Below are 16,224 nucleotides of genomic sequence, written 5' to 3'. Positions count from 1 at the left end.
GCCCTCCTCGCGGCCCGGCTCGGCCCCCAGCCGCTGACGGCCTCGGCGGGCGGAGGGACGCCGGCGCCCGCCCCCGTGGCGGCGGGGTGGCCGCCGAGCTGCGGCCGCGGCCCCGCACGGCCCGGCCGTGCCATGGCGGTGCTGGGGCAGGGCGCGGGGGCGGGGAAGCCGGCGCTGCTGGTCAAAGTGGTGATGGCCGGGGAGTCCTGCGTGGGGAAGACCTCCATCGTGCGGAGGTACACGGAGCCCGGCGCGGCTGCCACCTCCTCCTCCTACCTGGCCACGATCGGTGAGTGCCCGCCCGCCCCGAGCCTGTCCCGCAGCCCCGAGCCCGGCCCGGGTCCCGTTTCGCCGCCCCTCGGCGCCCTGCCGGCCCCTCGGGGCTGGCCGCAGGTGCCGGTGGCCGAGGGGAGAGGCGCCGTCCCCGCACCGCCCCGCTGCCCGGCCCCAGCCCTGCCGGGGGCAAACGCGTCCCGGCTCCAGAACCGCATCGCTCCACCTGTGTGCGCTTCACCTGTGACATTTGGAGCTCTTTCTCCTTTATTTATTTATTTTTTTGGACTTAGGAAGGCAACTTGTTCCGTCCTGTACCAGCGCTCGTGGCTCCTGATGGAGGCCCGGCTGTGGTACTCACAGAGATAACCTTATCTTCTGCGGAGCATTTCCAAACCTCAGGGAGATGCCCAGTTCCTCTGTCTTTCCTGACAGGAAGGCTTTTATCTTTGTTTTGGTATATTTTGGCTGCATACAGTCAAGACAGCTTCCACTGTGGGTGATTATGAAGTCTGCGTATTCTGCATGCCCGATTATTAAAGCAGAGCCACCGCTGAGGCGGCAGCAGTAGTTGGCCCTGCTAGACACAGAGGATCTGGGGCTGTGTCCCCGTGCTGCCGGCCCCGTACCCCCACAGAAGCTGGGTGCCAGGAGCCGCCCCCTGCCACCGTGGTCCTGGCTCGCAGTGCCTGGCGAGTGGCAAGTTGGCCCTCCTCACACCGCATGTGGTCGTCAACACGAAGTCGTGCTGCATGGCTGCGGTGGTTTTGGTTTTTTGCAGAAATGTTACAGGTCTCTTGAGCAGGAAATTTTTGTTTTTGAAAGTCTTCATGTCCATATTTATTTATTTTTTTACCCATTTTCTGTGCTCTTTAACAGAAGGTTAAAGTGTACACAAGAAGTTGTGTCTTCCGATATTTCAAACATGCACGGCTCTATATAGTTTTTAGCGTGGAAAGAGTTTGCTTAACTCAATAAATAATAGGTAGTATCTGTGGCAGCAGTTGGTCCTATTTTGTAACAGGGAATACTGGACTTATATGAAATTACTTGACTTGGCCACATGAGCACTGACTAAGTTAAACCCACCCTTATTTTCCTGCATGTTATTGCAAAGCACCTTCTGAAACCAGCACTGACAAAAAGGGAAGAATGCAACTAGCAGAAATGTAGTGAAATTGATCCTTATAACTTACAGGAGGTTTAACAAGGAGTCTTAAGGAATGTCTGTGAGAAACATCGTGGATATCATAAACATCAGCTTTGTTAATGCATTTTCTATTAGAATTTAGATACCTAACCTTGAGATTATTATTTTGAGATGGAATTTTTTTGTACTCTAAATCCAATCTATCATAGAGTCAAAAACTCCAGCATATTCATGATATTAAGAATATATTTCCCCAGTTGTGGGTTGAAAGACTGTAAAGGATAGCAAAGATGAAACAGTTTGATAACCATTATGGACCGAGATTAACCTTATATAGTTTTATTACTGTTCCTGAAACTTATTCCTGAGTTATTTAAAAACTTCTAAAGCATGTATTTTATCTGAAATATAAATGAATCACCCAAATGTAGTATTTGCTAACTGCAAGTGATTTTTCAAGTTATTTCTGGAAACATCCCACTTAATTCCATTTTACGAGGCACGTTGGAGTTTGGACTTTTAAAATCAATACAATTTTGGGTGATGGCTTTCGAAGTGGCGATGTTGAAGGTGGAAGTTGCTTGCTCACAAGGACAGCTACAACCAAGAAAACTGAGCCTTTGCAGCATGGCTGTGGTTGGTAATGGTATAAAGGAAGAAGACGCAACATTTCAGATTTTTTTTGTTCACGATGTCTTCTTCCTCTTTTTCGACACTATCAAAATAACTGTTTTCATTTGCATGCCTGTTTCACACGAGCTCAGCCAAATGAACCCTATCTGTCACGCAGCCTGTTGAACGCTCGTCTGATGTTAATTGATATTTCACCCTACCTGTCCAGCTGGAACGTTGATTAGAGTAGAGGGAAGATTGTCCAGGCTGTTCGGTTTCTCAGCCATCTGAGTTTCCTGACAAAATTGTATGTCACCTCCTTCCAGAGCAGCCAAGGGTCATAGTCACAGAAGTTAAAGGTTGTCTTGGAGCTGCAGAGAGTCTCATTTCTTTGTCATCATGATTCATGGGTTTGTATTGCTAGAAAAAATCCAACTGTTATTGCAGGGAAACAAAATTTCTAGTAGGCTCCAGTAGTGAAATTTTCTAAAATAATGTATTTTATGAAATGAAAAAAAGAAAAGCATCCATAGTAAATTTTCATTGAAAGCAATTTATGTGGCACTCAGACACTCAAGGATGGGTGCCCTTCCTCCTCCTCAATTATGCAGTTTGGGTAAATTATAAGCAGTTACAGTTTTCTAATTAAACTTATACGCATCATAAGGCAGATGCATTGTATTATGAATCGTAGGCAATAGTAGACTATAAAGAATAAATGCTTTTGTTTAAACAATGGCATTGCATATAACGTCATAGCGAAAGTTTACGAACAAAAAAATCCCTTTTGTATACAAGCGAACAAGATTGTGATCTCACCGGTTGTAAGGTTTTTATTTTGCTGAATTACAGTGGCTGTGGTCCCACAGACACAGATTTTCTGTGGGAAAAACTTCTGTAGAGGTGTGAGTCCCCCCCAGACTTTCATAGTTGAAAGTGGTTCAACTCCTATTTTAGGATTTTAAAAAAAGATAATTTTATTTTGAATTTTTCTCCAAAAGGCAACTTTTGCTTATATTAAAATGAAAAATACTCATATATATATAAAAAAATGATTTTTTATGAGTAAAATATAAGACCTAACAGTAAAATTGCAAATTGAAGTGATTTATGCATTTGTTTTCAATGCAGTATGAGTAAGAGAGCCATTTCTGACGTATGTGGATGCCCCAATTCTTACTTTACAAGGAAACAAAGTAGAGTTTATCAACAAAAATGAATTACATTAAAGGTAAACATGTTATGTTTATCTCACTGGGAGCTTGGGTGTTGATACCAGCTCCTTATCTCTTCCCAGAGAAAGCTGAAGATGCTGTATGACTGGCTAGGAGCTGCACCGGCGTGTACACTGCTGTCTGTCTGAGTTGCTCAAACTCATATTTTAATCTGGATAAACGTATTTTTGAGCCTTTTATATCAGGACCTTGCCAGCTATATTGGGATGAAAAGCGTTTTGTAATTTTGTAGGCCAGCTGCAGAAGACCTCTCTGAAGAGGATTTTGCACATGGTCAAAGATGTTTCGTAGATACTGAGGGAGAAGATGGGCAATTCACAGCTGGATTCCTGTGTGGATAACTATTTTAATGCTTCTTAGACCTAGTTGTCGTTAAGGTGCCTCAGTCCTAATATGCCATTTTTATTATTTTGCAAGTAAAGAAATTAATCTCATGGCTATAAAACTTGGAAATAACAACTAGAATTTGAGCTTGTACCCAGTGTACCCATTCTTGGTTTTATTTGACAGCTCAGAAGAACCAAGTACAAGCTGTTGCATTCAAATAACGTTCATCTCAAGAGCGGTAATCAATGCTAGCTTCGTTATGTTGATCATATTGTATAGTACACAGGCCTAAAAGCATCTGAAATCTGTGAGCTGTCTTTGGCATTTTATTTCTCATTTTTCCTTTTTGTCTTTTCAATTTGCTAAGTTTGCATGAAATTTCATATAAAGACATGAGCAATTCATGCATGCAGAACATATTGACTTCTGTTTTTCACTAACATTCATTGACCTTTTAGGTCAATAAATTTTGAAGTTGACTTAAGAAGTCAATATGCCTTATTTTAATTTAGATTAAGTTTTAGTCTGATTCAGCACTCTGCTTCCCTTTTTATAAATAAAAAAAATCTTATATCAATTTATTATTAAAGTGTATGTCAAATAAAAACTGTTTCCTATGGGTCTGGGAATCCCTAGCTGGAGTATAATTTTTTGCTGTATTTTTTTGCACCGTTTGAAAGTGACTTTCCAGCCTCCCAGTACGTGCCTTCTCCCTCTCAAGTGCTCTAACATCAATTGTAGAAAGTGATACAGATAATTAAACAAAAACGTGTGAATTTCAGGAGCAAATGTTTTCTGTAACGTTTAAATTTCAACTGACATGAGCACATGAGCAAATTTGGCTTAAATTACCTTTCCAGCCAACATTATTAATTCCATCAAGGAAGCTTTGTGTAATATTAATTACAGATACCAATTATATTATTTCATCTTCCCTTGCTATTGAAGCTTCAATAAAATTCATCAAGTGAAGGACATGATTATCATAATAATTTTAAACTCTTTTGCCACATGCACACAAAAATGTTACTACCATTGGATTCTTGCATGTGAGCATGTACTCTTCAAAGGTTTGCGCAAAATACATTCAGAAATAAAAAGAAGGGAGCATTTCCTTCACTGCGTTATTTTATTGCCACAAATGCTTTCGTTTGATAAAATAATTTGGCAGCCAGATTCCAGTAGCAATCAGTGCAATGGTGCTAACCTAAAATCAAACTGCTTTTGCAATCCTTCTTTCTTTCAAATGACATTACTACAGGTGACGAGCAACTCTGAGGTTAAGTAGCTGCATGTTGGCCTTGTGGATTCTTGACCATGGAGAATGCAGTAGGGCCAGCTACCACAATGCTGCCGTACCTTTACTTAATGTAATGGACTTAATGTAATTGCCTGGTTAATTTTCAGGGGAAAAAAACTGAGCAGAGAGATCAGTGAAATGTACTTCAAATTTCAGCAGTATAGTGAGAAGATATATCACTCCAAGGTAGCAGGTGATAGCAAGCAGGTTTTAATGTTAAGTTTGGAGCTTCAACAAGCCACAAATCCAGGTGTCATTTACCACACTTGTCATACTAATTTGGTAGTATAATAAAACACTATAAATTATAAGGAAAGTATATTTGAGGAAGGATCTGTAATGTATGTAGAGACGATACTCAGCAGTGATTTCAAGTGCTAGTGCCTGATTTTAGCATTAACAATCTGTATTTGGGATACACAGAGATAAAGACTGTAGAGACAGTTGTCGATTTGAATGAAATCCAGTGTATGCTTGTCTTTGCATTTAACTAATGCAACTAATTTCTATTCCTGTTCATGTAACCCTAGATTATTTTTTTTAGGGATTTGGAACTGAAGACTGAAAAATGGCATTGTGCATGTAACAGCTTTGTAAGCATTTGTTGATAACTATGTATAGCCTTTGTGATGAAATTGGAAACAACTGAAATCACCAGTGTATTTGCCAAGTATTATTGTGCATAAGCTATGAAACTGCTGTCCTATCATTTGTCTATTAATGGAAATAAGCACACGTAGTTTCGGAATATCTGCACCTTTGCTTTGACCTGCCCCTCCATTGCATTTAGTGTAATGTATTGGCACATAGTTGTCTTCACGACTGAATAATTTCCTTTTATAACTTCCATTTTAAATTTATATGGTTAGTTATTCTTTGTTTGATACAGTTCCTTTTCACCTTCTGTTCAAAATTGCATGATAACTAGAGTTAAGAAACATTCTTCAAAAGGAAATCCGTGTTATGAGAAATGTTACAGATTTCCTTCTTTCTTCTAGGCATTGATTTTAAAGTAAAGCCTATAACGCTTAATGATACAAGAGTGAAACTTCAAATATGGTAAGTTTAATTTATATCACAAATGAAAGCCAACTAAAGTGCATTACAACTTGAAAAATCTCATCTGCTTTTATGTGCATGCCTGCATTAAAGTGCAACTCTTACGTAGTAGGTCATTTTAAATTTTTATTTGAGATAGGGGAGCATATTTTTTGCATTAGCTAAACTTTTTTTTTGCATTAACTTACTTTTTAATTAAAGTAAGTTAAAAAGAGAGTTGTTGCTGGATTGCTTTAGCAATAAAACTTTGCTCTTGCCAGCATGCACACAATGCAGATCTACAAACCATATTAAGTATATTTAATTGTATGGGAACATTGAGGGAAGTGACAAAGCAAGAAAATGTTATATTTCATTACCCAACAAATGCAGGCTCAAATGCCTGCCAAGAGAAAGTTATTCAGATGAATCTTTGGGAACCTACACTCCTTTTTTGTTTGTTTGTTTTTGAGGCTTTTCTAAATGGTATTTAGGAATGCAGACAGCTATGTCTACAGGCATCCAATACAGACGGTTATCTATATTTATCAGTATTTAACTTCTCAAGGAGTAACTGTATACCTGAATTATCTGACCTGTGTTAGATATTCAGTTACTCCATCTCAGGTTCTAATGCAAAAGTCTTGAAGGCTTGTTGGCAGCTTTCTTAAAGCATAATTATGTGTAGGAGTCTCTGCATCCCAGTATATTACGTTTCTTTCCAAATACCTGTCTTCCATCTAAACCAGATCACTCTTTGTGTCGCAGTTTACAAAGTACTAGTCAGAATGTAGGATGTCATCTGACTCCTGCAGTGCTTGTACTCCACATTTATTTATTTTTTTGCCACCTGAGTTGTACTCATCTTGCTGATTAACAATGTATAAAGAAGTGAACTTGAACTGTGTATGAAGTCATGAGCTTGAAGTTACACTCAGACTTCAGCTGCTGGTTTAGCCTTCCTAGTAGTGCTGTATTCCTCAGCATAAACTTCAGTGCATTTCTTTCACTGCTGAATATACTTGAAATCTGGCACCCAGATTTCCTCCCATCCTTATATTCTCTTGTTCCTTTCATACACGGTTAAAAATTTGTTCAACTCTGGAAAATAAAGTGATTTTTCTTGAAGGGAGAGGTTCTACAGTTTATTCATTGATTTTAAATTTATTTATACATTTATTGGTGACTTTTTATGGTTTCTTTCAGGGATACTGCTGGCCAGGAACGTTTCCATACGCTTAGTACTAGCTATTTTCGTGGAGCACAAGGCTTTGTGCTTGTATATGACATCACAAATATGGACAGTTTTCAAGGCATAACAAGCTGGATGAAAGACATCCATGAGGTAAATATATTTAACAGCGGTTGACCTTTTAATGAAGGTAGTTAATGAATTACTGCAGTTAATGTTTGAAATGACTGCACAAAATTTATTGTTGTTCCTGGAGCTGTGTGTTTCTAACCACAGTTTCTTACATTTAACTCAGCACATGGTATGGTAGTAAGCTTAATGTTATGTGAAACTGAAGGACCGTGTAGATTATTCAGAGCAACCCCTTGCTGATGCAGGAGTGTTTTTTGAAGTACATTTAAAACATGTCTTCAAATCCAGTTTCACACATACTGAGTTACAGTGCTTTTGTCACCAGTGTGGCTGTTCACAAGACCTACAAGCCAATCTCCATGAGTTTTTCCCAGGATTTTAATTAGCTTCAATGTCAAAATTCCATATAATAATCAGTGATTGCCCTTTCCTAATTTCATTACTTTTATGTTGTTGCCTCATCCCAAAAATCAAATTAAACAAATCAAATGAAACATCCTGTTTTTCTTTGCTGGATATTCCCATGTGAGAATGGGAGGAACTGGCAGAGAGAAAGGTCAGTCCTTTTTTGGTGCAGCGAGCTGTTGGTTTAGTTCATCTGCTTGTGGTACTGCAGACAGAAAAGTGTGTTTTCATGTGACGTAGGAAGGGATTCAACAACACATGGCTGCGAGGCAGAGTGCATGTTCCTACAAACTTCCCTGCATCTGAAAGTTTGCTCCTGCTGTGCTGCTTCTGGAGCCTGTCAGACCCCTCTGAGCTTCACTCCACCTCTCTAATATGGTGAAAAATTAGCACAGCAAAAACATTTGTGTAGTTTTCCGCTGTGTTAGTGAGTTTAAGAGGTTCATAGAAAGGTCTGGCAGTTTATGGAGTTGTCATAAGGGAGAGTAACAGGAAGGCTGGGAGAAGAATGTGTGGGAACGATGTCGGGAAGGAGCTAGGGAGGAAGTTGTCAGGCATCAGATCACTGAGCTACCCGTAAACCAGTACCGGGAGCCTGTATTCATAGAATCACTGGATCACAGAACAGCTTGGGTTGGAAGGGACCTTAAAGATCACCTTGCTACAACCCCACTGCCATGGGCAGGGACACCTCCCACTAGACCAGGTTGCCCAGGGCCTCATCCAACCTTGAACACTTTGAACACCTCCAGGGATGGGGCATCCACAACATTTCTAGGCAGACTGTTCCAGTGCCTCACCACCTTCTGAGTGAAGAATTGCTCCGAATTTCCATCTAATTTAAATCTTCCCTTTTTTAGTTTAAAACCGTTCCCCCTTTTCCTGTCATTAGCTGCCTGAGTAATACTGCTCAGTCCCTCTTGATGTTTGCTGTTGGGTAGAGATAGGTCTGTTTTCTATGCACTGACACAACAAGTTCGTAGTTAGTATGACTGCGTAAGAATCCAAACAAGATAGTGCTCTTTGTTGATTAAAATCAAGTAAACATTCAGGCAGGATTTTTTTTATAATACTTACAGCTTCTGTGAACTGGTAGGAATATGACATGATGAATGGATGGAAGAGCTCATCTTGGAAAAACAGGCTCTGAAAGAAAAACATCAAAGACATCCTTTTCTCTTGTCACAGCTTCAGTATACAGAAGAATTATGGTCATATATCCAATAATATACACTTAGGGTATCTTATACTGTTGTTAAGACATTGCATTTACATTACTTCAGTATTAAGAACATTACTATCTATGATGACCTAGTACATCATTATCCTTGATCTTACAGCTGTCTTAAAAGTCTTACTGTCAACAGAGTGTAACTTCAATAATGTTTTATGCAAGGTGCATTTGTGGCCAAGAAGGCCAGCAGTATCCTGGGCTGCATTTGGAAGAGTGTTGCCAGCAGGCCAAGGGAGGCGATCCTCCCCTTCTCCTCAACCCTGGAGCATTGTGTCCAGTTCTGGGCTTCCCAGTACAAGAGGGACATGGGAGTACTGGAGCGAGTCCAGAGGAGGGCTACGAAGATGATTAGAGGACTGGAGCACTTGTCATACGAGGACAGGCTGAGGGAACTGGGCCTGTTTAGCTTGTAGAAGGGAAGACTGAGGGGAGACCTCATCAATGTGTATAAATAGCTGAGGGGAGAGTGTCGAGAGGATGGAGCTGGTCTCTTTTCAGTTGTGCCCAGGGATGGGACAAGAGGCAATGGGCACAAACTGAAGCACAGGAAATTCCAGCTAAATATGAGGGCACACTTTTTTACTGTGAGGGTGACAGAGCACTGGAACAGGTTGCCAAGAGAGATTGTGGGGTCTCCTTCTCTGGAGATATTCAAAACCCGCCTGGATGCCATCCTGTGCAACGTGCTCTAGGTGATCCTGCTCGGCGGGGAGGTTGGACTAGATGATCTTCAGAGGTCCTTTCCAACCCTGCCCATTCTGTGATTCTGTGATATATATACATGCATATATATATATATGAAATACTCATCTGACTTCATACTGCCTTCAAAGGGGTCATTTTTCCCTGTCATGTTTAATTAGATCAACAAGATTGTTGATTCACGGGGGCAGGGAAGGATGCGACTAGCACTGGTAGCCACAGTGCCTAAGTGATAAAGCTTAGATCTGCTTGAGTCAATCAGGAAATCACACCTGCATGAGCCTGCTTTCTGTTCATGATACTTAAAAGTTTTCATGTAAACACACTCAAGCTATTAATAATTAGATTGTTTAATCTTACCTCCCAAAAGTACTTCCTTATTTTAGAATTTAAAAAAACCCTCAATTTAAACAATTCCTAAGAATGTAAATTGCATGATTGATTGTACCAATCTTAAAACTAGCAATTAGTGAGTGTTGTAATGGAGCTAGATAATAATAAAAAAATTAATTTAATCCTAGAGTGGTATCAATTTCTGAAGTGTCTTGGTGAAAATGTATGGGGCTGTTCATTGTAAAAGAAGTATTTCTAAGTAATGACTGTTAACACAGGGCATATCATGAAAATTAATTACTTACTGGAGGATAGCAACATTTCTTGCATTTGCTTTGGTCTGTAAGTGCAAACCAGTATTTAATTCCCCACAGATGCCCAGTATCAAAGTGGCTGTTGCTACAGCATCCTGAAAAATGTGCAAGGGTAAAAATAAATAAATAAATAAAAATAAAAAAAGAAACAGGTACAGGTTTTGTTAAAAACCAGACTGTTAGATAAAGTTTATATCTGAACCAATCAAACAGGATTTTTAGATGATTCAGTTACAACAATTGCACTCTTTTTAATTCGTTGTACATAGAGCTTTTAAATGGAAGGATTTTTAAAAATCTGTTCAGTGTGCTAAGCCATTTTTATTTTCAACTGCTGTAAAAATCTAAGCAATTTAGCATTCCTAGATACTCCATCAATTTTAGAAAAACTGGCCAGTGAGTGCTATTGCAATCAGATTGCCAGTAATGTTATCATTGTATTTAAATTATTTTGAGTTTGGAATACAGCAACTTTCCTATTAAAAATGAATTATTGTTTAAGGAAATTCAAGACATAACTATAGTTTAGTGTCTGTATCGTTCTAACATTTGTGCTCAGAATTAGAGCAGAACTAAATAACAGGATTGTATATTAAAAGGTTACTAGAATAATATACTCACAACTGAGTATCGTAGGACTTCATTGACAAATCCAATACAGGTATATTGGATTTGTAATGCACTAATTAGGAGCATGATCATTGCAGGAAAATTACTTGAGAACCTGCAACCATTGTTTATTCATAGGTGATATCATATTTATTAGGGTTTTCCTCTAGACTGCTGAGTTCTGAAAGGCTGATTCTATTTGGCTGTTAAAAATCAAATACAAGTAACTGTGTACCAAATCCATTTGTAGAAAGCAGTTCCTTCCAGGATGTGTTGAAGAAGATCCCAGCTAACATACTGGCAAAAAATTACTCGCAGTAGTAAATGCTCAGAGGTTCCCAGAGAGGATTTGGATCTCTGGAGATGTGTAAAACTCAGTTCAACAGGGCCTTGAGCAACCTCACCACGTGACTTTAAAGTTTGGCCAGTTCTGAGCACGGGGTTAGACCAGATGACTTCCAGAAGTCCTTACCAACCTGAATTCACCATGATTCACCATCATTCAACCATGATTCACACTTGTGGTATGGGTCACCAGAAACTTTGATATAGATGGCAGGCCCTAGTTTTCTTTCATATACATGGGACTGGTTTTTGTTGTGCTAGTCTCCTGATGTGGCCATGAAGATGGCGTTACCAGTTCCTAACAATTATCTTTGTGCTGGAAATCATGTGCAAGAACTTGCTGATATAATCTAGTGTTTTTGTAATATACTAGCTTTCTTCCTGTGGTATCTGAAAGAAGTGAGCCCTCAACCAGGATATTGAATGTATGGGTGTGGTGGGTTACTGCTGGTTTAACATAGTGCCCTTTTCTGGTTCTGTGCATGGCAATGCATCTGGGAGTTGGGATCTTGGACAGTATTTCTGTGTCATACTTAAATAAAAGCTCTACAGAAAAATGCTTTGCAAATGTAAATTAGTTTGACTTCAAATTGCTCTGAGTTTTTCTTCTTCAGATGGGAAAGCGTGGTGCCAAAAGGATTGAATTGTTCCAATTCATAGATGGGTTTGTTGTTACGACTCTGATTAGAACTGAAAATTTCTTGTCCTTGTCATTTTGCTAAATTGCTATATCTCTTATCCCAGATTGGTTTGAGGATAAATTGGTTTATGTCCAATCAAGTCTAAGTTTGTTAATAGATACAGCAATTCCACCACTTGTACAATTCCACCAAAAACCCGGAAAGGAGGCATTTGTCATTGAGATCATAACATGGCATTTAGAAAGATACGTGGAAAGAGACATCTGTGAGAATCGTAATATGAACACTGCAAGTGATGCTGTCAAAGAGATTGTGGGGACAGTGTATTCTTAACAAATTATTCTTCATTAGTAAAAAGGATAAGTTTCTGGTATCATTGTCTAGTAATTAGGAGGAAGAAACTTCCTTGCCTTGTGACCTTTCCCCAGCTCTGCCTTCATCTTGCTGCATGCTGATGTATATCTCATCTTCATATCTGAAAAATTATATTAATGCTACTCTTTTTCCTTACATACAAACTAGTTAAGCATTACAATAGTGTTTTTATCAGATCTAGGTTCTCAATTTCACTCTTTGGACCTGAAAGCAAACTTAAGTTCCCCTTTCAAACTGTAATCAAAATAGTATCAAAATAGTGCAGCCCTGCACTATGGAAACATGGTGGAAGGACAAGGTGGTGATTCTGAGGAAAAAGTAATGCTTCACCGGATAGGTACAAGGAGTCGGGATGAGCTTTGGATTAATAATGCTCAGCGTGCTGCAGGGGGCAGGCTGAGGCCACCCATTCACGGCAGGGTCTGTGCTCCCCATTTAAGTGAAGGGATGGTCTCCCAGTAACCTGTAAGTACCTGTGATGCGGTTCTCTTTCCATATAGATGTCTGTGCTACTTTTGACATACAAATTCACAACGCATTTGTGAAAAGTTCCTCTGCAGAATGAGAAAAAGTGCAGAAAAACATCGGGGGAAAAAGAACACATACAAAAAGAATGAGCAAAGCATTCTCCGTTTTGCATTCTTGGTTTCTGTTACTGCCCACGTAGTCAAGAAGTGACTTAGAATATGCATTTACCTGGTTGAACGCACAGGTTAGGTGAAAGTTAAGCAGTCCTGTAGTTATTTAGGACCATGGATGGATGGCTGCTGCTGGAGCAGGCTGCACGAGCACACCATGGTGTTACGTGATGCGAGCGTGTTCCTAGTCCAGTCTGTGGCACCACTGAGTTTGTGGCTGTGGCGCTGCTCCCTCATGTGGCCACCCATCACAGCAGCTGGCAAGCAGCAGCCTGGCTCCAGCTTTTGCCAAAACCCGGTAACTCCAAACTCTTCCAAACTGGTCAAAACACTTGGTTGGCCTCAATAAATCTCACAACTTCAAATTTTGAAGAAAAATAGGGTGATGATGTAGCCTTTTTGGACATTTTCAAAATATATATATACATATATATGTAGGCTAGGTTTTCTCCAAATCTGTACTTCATTTAATTTGAAGTTTCAGTGGAATATGAACTTTGAAATGTTAAAAGCAGAACAAAAACTCAGGAGAGTCAACCAAAACTCATATTCGTGAAATACCAAGGCAAAAGATTTTTTTTCACTGCTCAAAAAAAGAAAATTTCTTCTTCTTTTTTTTTTTTCTTTTTTGCCTTGATTAAATTTTGATAGTACTTTTCCATGACATAGGAGAAATGCTTCCTGACTCTGTTAGCTGGCTTACATAATAGCATCTTAACAACTGTAAAATAATCATCCTCTTTTTAGCTATAGATTTTGCATTTGGAAGGCTTATTCCTGAGCTATAAATAAAAGAGGATGAAAATACACAGTGAGCTTTTAGAAGCACTGAAGAGCCATATTTTTGGCCGATTGAAATCAGTGTACCTCTGCAGTTTTTATGCCAATTGAGCACATGGTCAAACTTCTGCCTACTCATGTTGAGTTATTTTTTAAAGACTTCATCTGCACAATTGGTTTTCAAAATTTAAAATGAAGGTAATGTTGGTTTATATCCTTTAGTTTTCTAAAAGGAAGAAGCTTCAAGATACTATCTTTAAAAAAAAATCCAGTCAAAGTGAAAATTCATTATGAAATTGTATTAATGTAGAAATATAGTTATTTACGGAAGTAAATACTGAAAGGCCTGGTATCGCTACCCTTTAAATACTGTTGTTATTTGAAACTGTGTACAAAGAACATTCCCACTTTTAAGAAGTTGTGTTGTTTGTGCAGAAATACACAACAGGATGAATTTCATGTTTTTGCACAGAAAGGATGCTAGCATTTTCTTTTGACCTTTTACTTCAGAGTAAAGTCAAATGTCACTGGTAAAATCCTCAGCTGCATACAGCCTTATTTCAAATAAAAAGTTGATTACATGATGAGATTAAATTGTCTGTTTACTCTACCCTATTTTAAGGACTGATGTATGTAATTTTATGTAGGAGAACCATTGACCTTAATGAGTAAAGCTCCAGTGCGTTCTGAAACAGCCAACATTTTGGTCTATTAATCCAGGTTAGACTGATTCATTATTTTGGGCCTGTACTTTATACTCTTATGATGAGCTTACTTCATTTTAATACTGCATTGTCTTGAACATCAGCTGTGGTTATGAAATGAGATTAGCTGACTCTAAAATGAGAGTGGATTGAAAAAACGAAATGGTGTTCCTTAATAATAAATTGTGCCCACTGCTGTACTCTTCAAATGAGGCAACTTAGTTGTAAAAGAGAGAGGAAAAAAAGAGAAAAAATAATGATTCCATCATCCTTTAATGAATAGAGATTTTTCTTTACATTTCTCTGTCGGGGGGTACTTGTGTCCATGTGCAGTTCTTTGTGCTCTGGGGAAGAGTGTTGTCTGTGCCCGTTTTTGTTTTATGGTACAGATTCTGAGAATCGTGGTTGTGAGGGCTCAAAGTGTTTGGCTTCTGATACTGGAATTTTACTGCAGCTGTAATGATGAATTATCAGTGTTCTCTTCTTGTTGTTTATTTGGAAATGAGGCATCTTCTGTCACATTGGGTAGGTGAATATATTTGTATATGCCTGTTCCTTTCAGTCTTTCCAAATAAAAAATTTCCAACTATTAGCTAGTTTTAATCTCCTCTGAAAGAGATAGAGACACCCTACAGCTTTATTAGTATTATAAAAATTAAGACTTTATTAGAGATTTCATCAGCATCCTTGTAGAGAGATCTGTAGCATGAGATCAAACTATTTGAGTCACCAGAGGAGCTGTGAGAGCATTTTCTTTCAGAATATGTCATGGGATCAGGTCACATGTGCATTGTCTCTAGACTAAGACCCTCAGCTTCCTCCATTTAAGCATCAAAAGTGGATTTAAATACTGTGTTTTTCGCAACAAACGTCAGTTTGCAATTTCCACATTCTGTTGCAGAACTGTTCCATTTCCCTGTCATTATTCCAGTCATGTAGAGTTACAATGGCTTATCTTAAAATAACACTGATGTAAAGCATCCAGAGTCATCATGTACGTAACTGGATTAGTGGAACGAAGGATGGAGACAAGGTCAAAAAGCTAGATTTTTCTTCCTTCTGAAATCAATGAGGTTTTTAAATTTTTACTTCATTAAAAATCTATTGCCTTCTTCCGAGTGTCTTGGAATAATCAAACTTTTATGTTGAGTTTGAGCACTTTGAATGTAATTTTACTGTCTGTGTGCAAAAGTGAAGTACAGAGAGGTGCTCTTTCAGGTGCAGCAAATTCTTTCCTTTTTTCCTTTTGAGTGCCAGATGTAGACCTGACTAACATGCTAATCCATGAACCCATTACTTCAGGGAGGGCAGCGTCTGTGACTTTGGGGCATTTCCAGTCACTTTAAAACCTCAAGATGAAGCATTCATCAGAAGACGGCACACATGCACCATATACTTTATACCATATTGAAAGATGTTCCAAATTATGCCCTGTACTTGAAAGCGGCTTTTCTCTGCTCCTTGCAGTCTTGATGTTTTCCTCAGAATCCTGTGAACTCATGAAAAATTTTTCCACAGATGAAAAGGTCAGGACAGAATTTAGCCTTTGCTTTCAAGGGAATAGTGGTGAAGGTTAGTGTGAGTTGAAGGTGAAAGGCTTACGTTGTTTGCTTTTTTCCTAACATGACACTTACTAATGCTGGTTCTCTTTTAGAAAGCAGGTGATGAAGTGGACGTAATACTGTTGGGCAACAAGTGCGATAAGGAGTCTGAACGTGTAGTTCCAAAACGTAAAGGAGAAAAGGTATCATTGATCACTGGTGCTTTCTTCCGCTGAGTATCTTAGTATGTGAGTATGAACTGTTACACAGAAAATGATAAAAGGCTCCTGGATTCCAAAAATTCTGTTAGAAATCGCTCCAGAAGAACAATGGGCTTTTTGTTT

The 16,224-nt window shown here is 39.2% G+C and overlaps 1 protein-coding gene across 1 annotated transcript in view; it reads left to right on the top strand.

Moving 5' to 3' along the window:
- Positions 1-36: 36 nt before the first annotated feature.
- The window catches only part of LOC308188902 (ras-related protein Rab-10-like), a 30,878-nt gene continuing 14,690 nt past the window's right edge, over positions 37-16,224 (top strand). Inside the window, exons 1-4 of the mRNA XM_080578407.1 lie at positions 37-289; positions 5,896-5,956; positions 7,142-7,280; positions 15,994-16,083. Of these exons, the coding sequence (XP_080434533.1) occupies positions 133-289; positions 5,896-5,956; positions 7,142-7,280; positions 15,994-16,083 (447 nt within the window). The 5' untranslated portion in view covers positions 37-132. The remainder of the gene's footprint in view (positions 290-5,895; positions 5,957-7,141; positions 7,281-15,993; positions 16,084-16,224) is intronic.

The sequence above is a fragment of the Anser brachyrhynchus genome, assembly GCF_964034855.1.
Source record: "Anser brachyrhynchus genome assembly, chromosome: 2".
Classification (NCBI taxonomy): Eukaryota; Metazoa; Chordata; class Aves; order Anseriformes; family Anatidae; genus Anser; species Anser brachyrhynchus.
This window is presented reverse-complemented; position numbering and strand designations above follow the sequence as displayed.